Below are 14300 nucleotides of genomic sequence, written 5' to 3' on the forward strand. Positions count from 1 at the left end.
TAATAAAAATGAACTAATTTTATTTGGGTCATGTGATTTGTTGTTGTGGAAAATAAGACATTTGGTAAGTATAAAGATAAGAAGAAAATAAAAACGTTACAGTGACATGAAAATATTATATTTCCCCTCGAATGTGTGTATGTATTGTTATATGCATGATTATCTTTGCTTATGATTGGGTTGGTATATGTATATTCTTGAATTTGTTCATCGGTCATCATGTGTCTATAAAAATAAAATGATATACATTTATGTAAACAAATACTGTATGTAAAAGTTATTGTGAGTTGGGTTTTATGTCGGGAAGTCGAAGTTGTGTTTGGTTGTGAAGAAAATGATTTTCTTACATTATTAAGACATGCATCATATAGAATATAGAATGTGTTTAGTGGAGTCTCTGTCGTATGCCTTTATGGCTGGTTTGACGTTTTTCGGGCCTTTGTGGCAAGAGTCTTTATGGTAAGTTTGACGCTTTTCAGGCCTTAGTGGCAGGAGCCTTTGTGGCAGGAGCTTTTGTGGCATGTTTTCCCATTGGTATGGGTTTTCTTATTCGGATCATGTGTCTCGCATAACATGTAGTATTTGGAGTCACATTGCATTGCATCGCGAATCATCTGACCAAAATTTTTTGAATAATAAATTAATTATATTTTTTGAAAATCTTTTGATTGATAAATTGTTTTATTATTGTTTTATGGCATTTTTCTTAAGGTGAGTATGAGTCAATATAGATAAGAAAATTGACTCTTTACACCCAATATTTTAGGTACTCAAAGAGAAAGTTTTGATTGAATGTGATGCTTGAAGCGCATACGAACGGGAAAAAATTGGGTTTTGTAAATTGAGAATTTTATGTAATAAATAATTCGATGTTGTATTTTCTTCAGCTAGGATTTTCAAACTATTGTTCATTTTAATTAAGTTTATATTTCAAGTGAATTTCAATTCAGTTTTTATTATATATGCTATTTTATTTGATAAAAAAAAAACAGTAGCTGCACATTTTCTAATTAAGCAAAATTTCTACAAATATCTTAGATAAAAATCCGGGATGTTACACTTTTCTAGTCCTCTTGGTTTGTATTTTGACTTTTTTATACCCGTTATATATATTATAACACTCATTGTTGTTTAATCTTAATAGTAGGAGTGGAAAAAATGCATATTTTATTTTTTATTTCTATTTTAAATGCATATATTCTTGAGTGTTGTATATATTATGACACTCATTGTTGTTTAAACTTGAGTAGTGTCATTAAAAAAAAATACTCATATATAGCATGAGTGTCATAAACCCTACCATAATATCCATAAAATTTTGACTAATAGACATAGAAATATACATGCAAAAATGAGATCAACATTATACACTTTGTATAATCTGAAGCTGCGTATCTATTCAAACAATACAATCTAAAGGAAAAAGAATGAAAGTATTAAAAATTCAAAAAGGAGTTCCTAGGGTACGTTTACAAATTAAAATGTTTTGGTATAATTTCTTTCTAAATCAATAAATAATTTTTTCTAATGTTACAGATGATGTTGTGAATAATGAACATTATATTACATTAATCTCAATGAATATATCAACCAAGGTCTTCTAGGTGTTGGGAACAAAAATGCCGACATATCCAAATGCTAGGATGAAGAAAGCAATCGCTTGCATGAATAGGAATATGAAAAAGTAATTTTTTCCATACATAAAATCATAGCATCCACAATATAGGAGGTAGAATCCAACGAAAAGTTCTGTCATGTGAATCCTAATAATTTAACATAAACACAAGGTAATCAATATTCTCTTGCATTTGAAACATCATATAAAATTTATTTACTAAAATTTAGAATTCTTTAAAATGAAATGAATTAAATACGAATTTTTTAAAGGGCAAAAATTCAAAATTATATTAACGAAAATCATGATTTAGTAATCATATTTTGAACTTTTTTTTTTGTGGAGGAACATTTTATGATGTTCTAAACATACATGAAAAAAATCGTTCAAAAGTACACGTAAACTTTGACTTAATAGTAAGGATCAAACTGAGTCTAGTAAAAATTTCTAAGGACTAAAAATATAATAAAATTAAGTAACAACTAAACTTAGAAGGTTACTATTTTGTAGGGACTAAAAACATATTCAATTCTTTTTTAATTATATTAAAACATTTGAATTTTTGAATAAAATTTTTCATGTTCAAAATGTTATAAAAATTTCTTTGCAAAAATTTAGAATTTTTTAAATGAGATGAATTAATTGTCAACTTTGCAAATTTCAAAATATCAAAAGAAAAGTAGCAGTAATCTCTACTTAGAAATCAAATTTGGAGCTCCTTATTTTAGAGGAACTTTTTATAATGTTATATAAAATTTTGTAAAATAGTCATTTAAAAATATACATTATATTAATTAATATAAAAAACTATAATTGCGTGCAGAAAAATCTTATCAAAATAAAAAAGTACCACTTTGGACAAAATACATGAATCAGGTTGAATATATTTTATCCATTTTATACCTGTCTCCAATGCTAAATCGATGTTTTTTGTGAACTTTATTGCCACCAACTTTGTCCTTAAGAGCATCTCCAAGTTTTTCAGTGACAACCCATTCATTCACTCTATTAGCCTCTAACAGACCAATAATTGTTGCCTTTGTTCGATGTAGAGACATGGTATTTTCAAAGAGAACCCAAAAGATAAGTAAATAGAATGACCTGAAAAGTTATTAAAATATTTGAGTATTTGACCAACCTAAACATGATTTTGAGATGTGTGACTGTGGAACCAATCATATGCTAAAGGTAAATACTCCCTCCGTCCCAAAAAGAATGACCCAGTTGACCGAAACACGCATGCCAATGCATAACTTTGGCGACTAATATCTTTAATTGTATAATAGTAAAAATTATAAAAAATTGATATTTTGAAAATACTCATCGAGACGAATCTAACAACATCTTATATGTTAATATTTATTTTTATTTATTAGTAAAAAAATATGGTCAAAACAATATATATGAATAGTGCATATATTCAAAATGGGTCATTCTTTTTGGGACGGAGGGAGTATAGAAGAAAGAAAAAATAAGGTAAATAATGACCTTGGAGTTCCAACAGCTTTTAAAAGGGTGATGATGCATGGGAAATAAACGCAACTCCATTTAGGGACAATAACCTCAGGCACCATAACAGTTATAGGTAACACAATGCAATAGAACATAAATGTGTTTATGTGGACCACAATCTTCGCAACAAAGAAAAAACTGTAAACAACATGAAACTTCTTCCACAAAGACACTTTCTGCAATAAACATATTAAACAAGCACATGAATAAATTTAATTATTATGAGCCAATGTATTCATCAAGGAATTAACCAATTACCTTGTTTGTGAAAATCTCCATAGCCACTTTCCTAAAAAGATTAGCTGGCCCACATGACCATCTGTGTTGTTGATACCTATAGGCCTTTAAAGTACTTGGCAATTCATTTTTAACCTATAGACCAAGAAAATCACATATATAGCATGAAACCAATGTAATGTAACACTCGTAATTCACATTAATTTTTGGTAACATGTAAAACATATGATTAATTTTGGTATTGGATTAAGATAATGAAACCTGTACACTAGAGAGGTATAAGAATTTCCATCCTTTGAGACTAGCACGGACAGCCAAATCCATGTCTTCAACGGTGGTCCTATCTTTCCACCCACCAGCTTCATTAAGTGCTGAAATTCTCCACACACCTGCAGTCCCTGTGTCATTTCATCAACAATATTTGTTCATATGTTTCGTTACTTCTTTTCTCATATATGATTTTAATAAAAACAAATGGTAATATAGTCTCAAAGTGATAATTATTCTGCTATGATCTTTCTAAAAATATTCTTGAAAAAGGAAAATAAATGAAATAGGTTTAGGTATGAGATGAGATTACCATTGAAGCCAAAGAAAGCGTAAGTGGAAGACCCCACTTCTTGTTCCACCTTAAAATGGTAATCAAGTGACATTTGTTGCATCCTAGTCATCAAACATTCATCTGCATTCACTAAACACAAAGGGAAAAAGTCAAACACACTTAATGGATCATTTTCAAGTGATTATTTTTCACTTTAAATTACCCATATGAGAGCTAAATGTACTATTTATCTAGTCAATTAGAGTGAGATAGAAATCTGTTAGGGTTGATCAAAGTTAGTTATTAGTATAAATATGGTTGATTATTGAGAATAACCGGTATATTAGTTAAATCGACTCTGATCCGATAGTTAATTTGATAAATTAAAATAGTTATTCTCTTTCATTATTTATTATTTCCCCTTTATTTATATGAACTAAATAAGATTGTTATTTGTTTAGGACTGGACTAAAGCCCACAATGCTTGAAGGCCCAATATATTATAAGGTCCAGTACAACTCATCCATGTTCAACTAGTGGCACACTGTACCTTATGCTACATAACAAAGTAAAGAGCACAAATGGGAAATTTCAACCACATTACAAGTTTGGATAAAACACAAAGGAATAAAAACCCTAATTACGAGGTGGAGCTTCCAATCTATCAATATTATAGGTTTCATGAGAAAGTTTCTGCTCAGTATCCACTTCCACGTAGCGAATGACTCTTTCATAAATTTCTACAACATAGTTGAAAGTGCTTCCTAAAGCATCCTTCACATCCGCCTTCAACTTGGCCCTAGTAGCTAAGAGCTCCTATATTTTCTTATCAGTGATAACCTCCTTTTTCTTCTCCTCCAGAGAGGCTGGAGCTTTAGTAAAATTCTTTTCTTCCCCAAAGCTTTGAATCCTACCCCGGAGCAAAGCAACTTTTAAAGCATCATCCATTAGCCCCTCCCCCCAAGGTAATTAAGACGATAGTCATGAGGGAGGCTTGGTACAGTTGACGACAATAATTGGACAACATTCCCCTTCGCTCAAAATCCCCCAAATTTTGGATATGCCCAACATCTAGAGCGTAATTTGGGTTCACCCCAAGGAAGTTGCAAAGAGAAGAAGGAGGAGAGGGAACAACCTGTAGATTGTCAGAATGATGAAGAGGGGAACTAACCAAGGCTTCAGGGGAGAACCCTCCCACTGAGGACTGTTCTGTAGAGGACTATTGTAAACAAAACCTTATTGTTGAGAATTCTCCTGGTGTGGGCTCTCATCCTCAAACCTTTGTGTTTTTGAAGTAGTAGATCCCTTTGCAAATTCTGCGCACAACTTCCTCTTGGTCCTAGATTCCTTATCTTTACCAAAGGGGGAATGAGCCTCATTCTCCATGATAAGCTCCATTTCCAAATCAAGACAAGCACTCCTAGTATCTTCCACAACAATAACTGAATGAGGAGAAGGAGGACCAACGTGATCCTCACTATCAGAATCGACTCCCCACGCAAAAGGGAACTTTCCGTTGTCAGTAATAGTCGTTCTTCGGGTCATGATCTCTGACAACTTAGCCATGTTATCTGCAAAGAAAATGGAAAGAAGATCAGAAAAAGAAATAACAAACAACAAAGCAGGCATTAAATAAAATTCCGAAGACTCTCACCGAAGAAGATATCATGACCCTCCTTATCTTTCTCTTCCATAACACAACGAACGTCAATGTAACGTTCATCGTATTGAGAAGTTTTCTTTTTCTTGTCATTTGTAGGGTCACTAAACCTGCTGCAATTCAAAGGGCGATATATAATCTTTCATCCTCTACAACAGCGCCTTCTCGTCCTTATAAAGCTCGTCATCCTCATTAAAACGACACCAATTAGGAAACAAGATCCCATACGTCTTGGGAAGTTTCCCGATGATCTAAAAAATCGCAGAAAACAATTATCCACAAATTAAAGGTATTAGCTAGAAACCAGAATCCTTGGTCTAAATTTGCAGGAAATTCTGCAGGAAAAACACAAATTTCTAGTAGTGACACCATTAGCAACAAGATGCTACATGTCTTGATAGCCAAATACAAGCTTCTTCTTCTCACACCATTATAGTTCTTCCCATTGAGAATGAGAAGACTTGCGGGAAAATGGACATTTGGATGACTTATCATTGCTTCAATCTTCGAAATGAAGCTCTAGATACCAGATGTTACGCATGGAGCATAACCATGGCAGGCAAAGAATGAATGCATAATTGAGTTTAATGCACTGTAACTGAGAATGAGCGATGCAGTGCATAAGTGTCATTGTGCTTAGGGTTGGGAACAGGTCAGGCCAGGCCAGGCCTTGATAAGCCTGAGCCTAGCCTACGATTTTTCTTCAGGCCTGAGCCTGGCCTGCGGCTTATCAAATGTTATTTTTTTTGGCCTGGCCTGAGACTTTTAAAAGCCTGACCTGACCTTGTAGCCTATTTAAAAGTCTGTGTTACATTAAAGTTTCTCTATATAGTCTTTTTAAATAGGCTAAACAGGCCTTAAAAAGTTCACATTTAAATTTTTATAATTTCTACAACATTAAGAAAAAACTAATAATATGATTAGCACAATAATTAAAAACTACTAAAATAACAAATACGATTACGACAAAGTCGCCATAATACAAATTGTTTGCTAAGTGTAGTCAGCAACAAGCCAACAACCAAAATATAGGATGAGTTGCTACTTGCTCGAGAGAATGAGAGATGGAATGGAGGTAGGATTTCTACTTTTAATTTATATGCGTGAAATATAAAAACAAATATATTTTCTCTGTTTTGTTAAAAAAAAATATTTTTTCTGATATTTTGTATTTATGTAAATAATATTTTTTTATAAGATATAAATAATAATTAGGCAAAATTACATACAGGTCATTTATCTTATTTTTTTGTAACACTTTGGTCCTTTATCTTTTTTTTGTAACATTTTGGTCCTTTATCTTTTATTTGTAACACTTTAGTCCTTTATTTTTTTTATTTGTAACATTTTTGTCCCTTTTTTTGTAACAGTTTGGTCCTTTATCTTATTTTATTTATAACACTTTGGTCCTTTATTTTTTATAAATAAATAAGATACGGATCAAAGTGTTACGAAAAAAAAGGATAAAGGACCAAATTGTTACAAAAAAAAGATAAAGGACCAAAGTGTTACAAAAAAATAAGATAAAGGACCTGTAGTGTAATTTTGCCTAATAATTATTATAAACAGGTCGGCCTATCAGGCTTCGTTTTTAGAAGCCTAAGTATGGCCTATTTATGTAAACATGCCGTTTTTAAAGCCTAAGCCTGACATTTTTAATAATCAGGTCAGGTCAAGCCAAACTTATACAAGTCAGGCCGAAGGCCCCTGTAGACCGTCTGGCCTATTCCCAACCCTAATTGTGCTTCAAATTTCAAATGTAATTATGATTACTATCAACAACAATGACAATTCTTCAAATGAAGCACAATGTCGTGTTTTACTAATTTAGCAATTGTAATTGCACTATTGTGGATGTGGGTGTGGATGAAACAGTTACAACAATATTTTCTCTCCAGTTTCATATATAAACAAAATTGAAATTGTTCACATTCATCGAAAAATATTGTATTTAGTCAATAATATATTAGATATATTACTACTTTTTTAATGAATCTAAAAAGTTAATAAGAGACCGAAGTAGTACCAATTTATGTGTTTTGAATGTAGGCTTTTTCTAACATGAACAAGTGGTTCATGTGGTGCACCATGCACAAGTCTCGAATAACATTATAACGAATACGAATTTTACAAAATCGACCGTTGGATTGAAAGACTATATCATATAGATCATCCATGAAAACTTTTAGAAAAATTGAAAATGATTTGATATGTTATTGAGATCCATCAAAATTAACGGTTTATGAGTTTTATTAAATACCGTTAATTTTGATGGGTCTCAATAACATATAAGATCATTTTCAATTTTTCTAAAAGTTTTCATGGATGATCTATATAATATAATCTTTTAATCCAACGGTCAATTTTATAAAATTTATATTCGTTATAACGTTATCCAAAACTTGTGCATGGTGCACCACATGAACCACTTGAGTTAGACTTGGCCTTGAATGTATATCTTCCAACTTCAACCGGAGTATTATATCTAGTCAATTATTAGTTCAACGTTTATTTTTATTTTTGATAAATAATTCAACATTTATTATTAAATTGTGGTTGACTATTGAGTACAACTTGTATATAAGTCAAATTGATTCCTCAATTCACGGAAAAGGAGTTTTAATTTTCTCCCAAATTCTCTTTCTCTCTTGATGAAATCATAATATCAAGAGATTAATGTATTTAAATTAAAAAATCAAAAAGCATTTTGTTAAAAAGTCATCCCCACCTTTTTTTTGTGACTTTTTATATTTAAATGATCTAAATTCTAAAGACATTTTTTTTAATCCAAATTACCAAAAGTTGTAGATCTGGATCTAAAAAGTACCCCCAAGCCCCAACCAAAATAACACTGACAAGATTAAAGGGCCACTTCAAGCACATGTGATCTAACATAACATGTCCAAAACAACATAAAAACCACCACGTTTTTTTTTTACTTTTTAAATTATTGTTTTTAACTTTTAGTTAAGAAGCTACGTGTATCTTTGCATAGATGGTAAATTTGTCCCCATCACGTGTGTCACAGTATCTTAGTAAAAATTGCATTTTATTTAAAGCTTTAATCATGCATGTTAGTAATTTAGTAATTCCCTACTAGTTTTGTTTTTTGTTTTTTTTTAACTAGTATTCGGACCCCCGTATTAAGTATATGACTATAAAAATAAATATTTTAATATTAAATATTTTTTAATTATCAAATTAGAAGATGCTTAACAAAATAAGAATGAAAATAACTTAACTAATAATATTTATGATTTTTTAATATATGTGGCAAACTCTATTATTTCACTACTATATGTGACACGGCATCATTTGGTGCGGCCACAATAATATATCGGATCACAACGGAATTGTATCGGACCACTTACGGTGTGAAGTGAATTTTAAAGTTCCGTCACTGCCATATCCTTTGTAATTTCACTTCACACCGCAATATTGCGACGTATAAGGTGATGCATTCCTCAATCTGAAACCAAACTATCCTCATATCTATATTGTATGGTATATATCCATACATGTGTGAACATCATATATGAAGCATAATGTAATTCTAGAAGAAGGAAGAAACGAAATTACCAAATGTCCAGCGAGCTTGAACGAGACCAATTTCCGAATTATTGAGAAGAAAAGGGATGGTTTGGCTGAGAAAATCAGGTTGTGGTTGAAAATCAGCATCAAAGATGGCAACATAATCGCATTGTGTGACATAGCTATGCTTTATTCCCTCCCTTAAAGCTCCTGCTTTGTACCCATTTCTGTTGTCCCTAACTTCATACTTTATGTTCACACCTTTACTTTCCCATTTACGGCATTCCACTTGCACCAACTCCTGCATTTTTTTTATGTTCACTTTCCATAATCATTCATAATCACCTTTAATACAGATTAACCCCATACTAATTAGTCCTATCATTATTATTAACTATTAATAATAAGTGACCTAACCCACTTGGGTTGGCCTGGTGTTGGTTTGACACCTTGAAGTGTCGTCCTCTCAAAGTCTCATGTTCGATTTTTCCTTGTGCCAATTTCGTTGGATTAGTCCATAAAGAGTTAAAAAAACTCTGGCTTTAAATGGGACCTCCGCAAGTGGGCGGTAGGATTGGTCCCCTCGGACTAGTCGATCCTTCAACTAGATACTGAGTTTTCAAAAAAAAAAAACTAGATTTTAAAAAATACAGTAGAAGTTGAGTTTGATTGAATTGAAGTTGTACATTTGGAAGGTAGCCAAATTTAGCAAAAATACTAGACTTCTCACTCCCAACTCAATGGGGTAAAAATTTTCTAATTACTGTGGGTTAGAAAAGAAAAAGAAAACACTAATTTTATAGCATATAGATACCTTAATTGTTGGATCAGTTGAATCATCAAGAACTTGTATGATGATTCTATCGGAAGGCCATGAGAGTCCACATGCAGCACCAATTGATAGCTGATAAACCTGCATTTCGAATTAGACCCATATAAATGTGAAATTAAGAGAGAAAATTGTGCTTTTAAAAAGCTCTACTTGAAGTTAAAAAATCAGCATTGAACATTCACCTCTCCTTCATTGTACATTGGAATTTGGACAAGAACCATTGGATAATTAGAGTTACCCAATTCAACATCATCCTTAATAGTCTCCCATTTATAACGCTTCTCTGGTTTTCTACCACACAACTTCACAAAACAAATGGCAATTCCCATGAAAACTTTCTCAACAAAATCCATCAATAACATGCCTAAGCATAGAAACACTGCCACTTTCAGTATTGGTACGACCAAAGCTTCTCTGATATGATTCCAAACAAACTCAAGTTGCATAACAACTCCTCCACTTGCTACTTGAAATGCCTCCATTTTTTTAAAAAGTTAATAATTTTGTTTTTGTTTCATGGGTCATGTAAAAGAAGAATGCTGGCTAAGCTAGAAGAATTAACTAAACCTTGCTAGTTGCTATGTTAAGGGAAGAGTGTTATTGAAACACTATAGTAGAAGAATTAACTAAAACCTTGCTATATATAAATATATTTGTTACTTTAATATGTTTGGGTGCACACTTGCACTGTGCACATTAAATATTAGTTATTCAAGAAACAATATAGGTGGCCAACTTATTGTAGGATCCACTGCATGTGGGTTGGCCGGCCAATGAAAGTAGCCACTTGCAAATGCCATGTATGTGTAGGGATCTGGATTGCCTACTTTAGCCGTTGTATGCGGTTACACGCAGTAGACGATCCAGACCTTTAATTATGATTGGACATCTGTGATTAAAACAGTTTAATATAATTTTTTAACAGAGGATTTGACAGACGATTGTCATTAGTTACCGCGTGGACGTAGTAACTGTGAGAAATTTATTTCCTATTTTTAGGATAAATACAGTTGAACTTTCACACAGTTCAACGAATGAGTGTAATTTGACCGATTTGGATTGGTTTTTTGGTGAATTCAATATCCGAAGTAATGAATTTTCGGTTGGTTTGGTTTTTGGTACTTTTCAAAAATAAATCCGAACAAAACTAATCGATTTGGTTCGGATACATTAATGGGTTTGTAGCGCTTTATTTCTGATGTATTTCATGCTGTTATTTTTTTCCAATATATAATCTGCTATTATTTTTTAAATCACACGGAACACTTATGTAATCAATTATCATCATTCATAAAATAAAAGACAATGACATGGTTTTCGAACAGATGTTTCAATTCAAACAAAGCTGACAATAATAAATTCATAGATTTTCAAATACAAAATACAATTCATAAGTCGAGTTCACCATCAAATTCACTATATGATATATATATATATATATATATATATATATATATATATATATATATATATATATATAATCAAATGACACCAACTAATTTGACATCAAATGTTACACCTCTCAATAACGTTTTAACCGATATAAATTTTATAAAATCCACAGTTGGATTGAAAGTTTATATCATATAGATCATTTATGTAAAACTTTAGAAAAATCCAAAATCATTTGATATGTTATTGAGATACATCAAAGTTAACGGTTTGCGTCTTTTTTTATATGTCGTTAATCTTTATGTGTCGCAATAGCATATCAAATGATTTTGAATTTGTCTGAAATTTTACACAAATAATCTATATGTTATAAACTTTCAATCCAACGGTGGATTTTATAAAATTTATATCGGTTAAAACGTTATTGAGATGTGTAACATTTGGTGTCAAACTAGTTGGTGTCATTTGATCCTGACCCTATATATATATATATAGGGGTTTTCTAACTTAGACCCTAGTTAGGTCTAAGTTAGCAAGGTGCACCTTTTGAGTTGGACAAAAATACCCATTTTTTTTTTGAAACAATAGAGCAACTGGGGCATGTATGTAATTTGCATCATAAAAATACCTTTTTTTTTTTTTTTGAAACAATAGAACAACTATTACATTTTTTAAATTTCTTCCAAATTTCGACCTCATTTTACGTGCGAATCGAACGCCGATTTCAAAAACTAATACCGGAAACCTTTGTAAAATTGAAAAACGATCAAAATCCATATAAGGAACGTCGAGTTTCGTTGAGTATTGAGGGAGATCGAACCGGGTCAAAAACCGGGTCGCACGACCCGTTTCTGCATAAAACGGGTTGGAGGGACGATGAACAGGGAGGCTCTATTTTTTTCTTATTTTTTCATAATAAAATAGTCGATAATATTCTGGAAATTTTGGTATATTGTATGAAATTTTTGGAGACCCGAAACTATTTTTAGTTAATTAAATGAGTAAAAAGGTAATTAAAAATATTATAATTCCATAAAAAATTTCCAAAATTTTATGTAAAGTACTATGAATTATTTAGAACCCTCTTGTGTACCTCACTCTCCCTAGTTCAAGTCATGAAATTATTTTCACAAATTCCGCTGATTATTTAAAACCATTTAACAAATAATAATAATAATTTCATAGATTTGTACTCTGAAACCAATTGTTTTTTTATTTGTTTCTAATAAAATATTAGATAATATTCTGGAACTTTTGGTATATTTTATGAAATTTTTTGAGACCTGAAACTATTTTTCGTTAATTAAATGAGATAAAACGGTAATTAAAAACTATTGTTTGCTTCTGAAACCATTTAGCTGGAAGAATGGTTTCAGAGAGTTATACTGTGAAACCATTCTAGCAGTAAAATGGTTTCAGAAGCAAACAATTAAAAATCAACTCCCCTGAAACCATTCTATCAGTGAAATGGTTTCAAAGTACAACGCTCTGAAACCATTGTACCTGCTAAATGGTTTCAGAATGGTTTCAGAAGCAAACAATTAAGAAAGGCTGCCATTAAGAAATTACTCACTGAAACCATTCTACCAGTAAAATGGTTTCAGAGAGTTATACTGTGAAACCATTCTACCAGCTAAATGGTTTCACAGTATTATATAAAGATAATTAAAGTTAGTGAAAAATTGAGTTTTTTTTTGTGTCCAAATCAAACGAACCAAGTCTCTATTTGTAGACAAAAAAAAATTATGAATTTTGGTATAAAAATAAAAAAATAAAAAATTAATTTACAACGAAATAATTGAGTTTAAAGTATTAAATGAAAAAAAAAACACGCCAACCACCTAGCAGTTGACACGTGTCCTGCTTTTTTAAAATGAAATTTTCTCTCTCCAGGCGCAGATCTAGTGTGGTGCACGCGCTGGCTTATCATGGAGATGGATGATCTGGACTGTCTGATTGATCCGACAGCCATGATGAGATCATCTCTTGGCCGTCTGATGGCAATCAACGGTCTGTAACGGTGGTCCTGCGGTAGGCGCGCGACACTGGATCAGCGCCAATATGTTTTGTTTTTTTTTTAAAAAAAAAAAGAAAGGGTATTTTTGTCAAACTCAAAAGGTGCACCTTGCTAATTTAGACCCAACTGGGTCTAAATTAGCAGCCCCCATATATATATATATATGGGGAGGGATCAAATTACACCGGTGTAACATTTGAGTAATGTTACACTGCTCAATAACGTTTTAAAGAATTCAAATTTTACAAAATTCACCGTTGGATTGAAAGTTTATATCGTATAGATCATCCATGTTGAATTTTACAAAACTCTAAAATCGTTTGATATGTTATTGAGACCGATGAAGATTAATGGTTTATGCGTTTTTATTGAATACCGTTAATCATGATCTATCTCAAAAACATATCAAACGATTTTAGATTTTTGTAAAATTCAACATATATAATCTATACGATATAGGGTGCGTTTGATTCGTAAATCAGCAAGGACTGGACAGAACAGTACAGGACAAAACAAGATAATACAGGACAGGACAAACTTGTACCGAAAAGATATAAGACGATAATAATTTTATATTCGAAAATAAAATGGATATTTTCGTATTTTTTATAGTTGTATTGTGGACAAAAAGTTGTCCCGTGGTTTAGTGGGGGACAAAAAATCTTGTTTTTGTCCTGTCCCTTATTACCTAATTTGTCCAGTCCAATAACCAATTTCAAATCAATCAGAGTACAACAAAAGTTGTCCTGTCCAGTCCCCTGTTTTTTAGCAAATCAAACGCATCCATAAGCTTTCAATCCAATGGTGGATTTTGTAAAATTTGTATTCGTTAAAGCGTTATTGAGTGGTGTAACATTACTCAAATGTTACACTGGTGTAATTTGATCTCTCCCATATATATATATATATATATATATATATATATATATATATATATATATATATATATATATAATTCATAAG

At 31.6% G+C, this 14300-nt stretch overlaps 1 protein-coding gene across 2 annotated transcripts; it reads right to left on the reverse strand.

Moving 5' to 3' along the window:
* Window positions 1-1340: 1340 nt before the first annotated feature.
* Window positions 1341-10600, reverse strand: LOC123911750 (glucomannan 4-beta-mannosyltransferase 9-like). Of its 2 annotated transcripts, none has more exons than XM_045963192.1 (9): window positions 10111-10600; window positions 9911-10009; window positions 9145-9397; window positions 3945-4055; window positions 3626-3762; window positions 3386-3499; window positions 3104-3303; window positions 2519-2716; window positions 1341-1763 (listed from the first exon to the last, which is right to left on the reverse strand). In XM_045963192.1, the coding sequence occupies exons 1-9, from the start codon at window positions 10408-10410 to the stop codon at window positions 1601-1603; spliced, it is 1575 nt and encodes a 524-aa protein (XP_045819148.1). In that variant the 5' UTR covers window positions 10411-10600; the 3' UTR covers window positions 1341-1600. The 2 variants fall into 2 exon arrangements, with proteins under 2 accessions (XP_045819148.1, XP_045819149.1); XM_045963193.1 differs by having other exon boundaries at window positions 3945-4046; window positions 10111-10580.
* Between the last annotated feature and the right edge of the window lie 3700 nt (window positions 10601-14300).

Source organism: Trifolium pratense, linkage group LG1, assembly GCF_020283565.1.
Source record: "Trifolium pratense cultivar HEN17-A07 linkage group LG1, ARS_RC_1.1, whole genome shotgun sequence".
Lineage (NCBI taxonomy): Eukaryota > Viridiplantae > Streptophyta > Magnoliopsida > Fabales > Fabaceae > Trifolium > Trifolium pratense.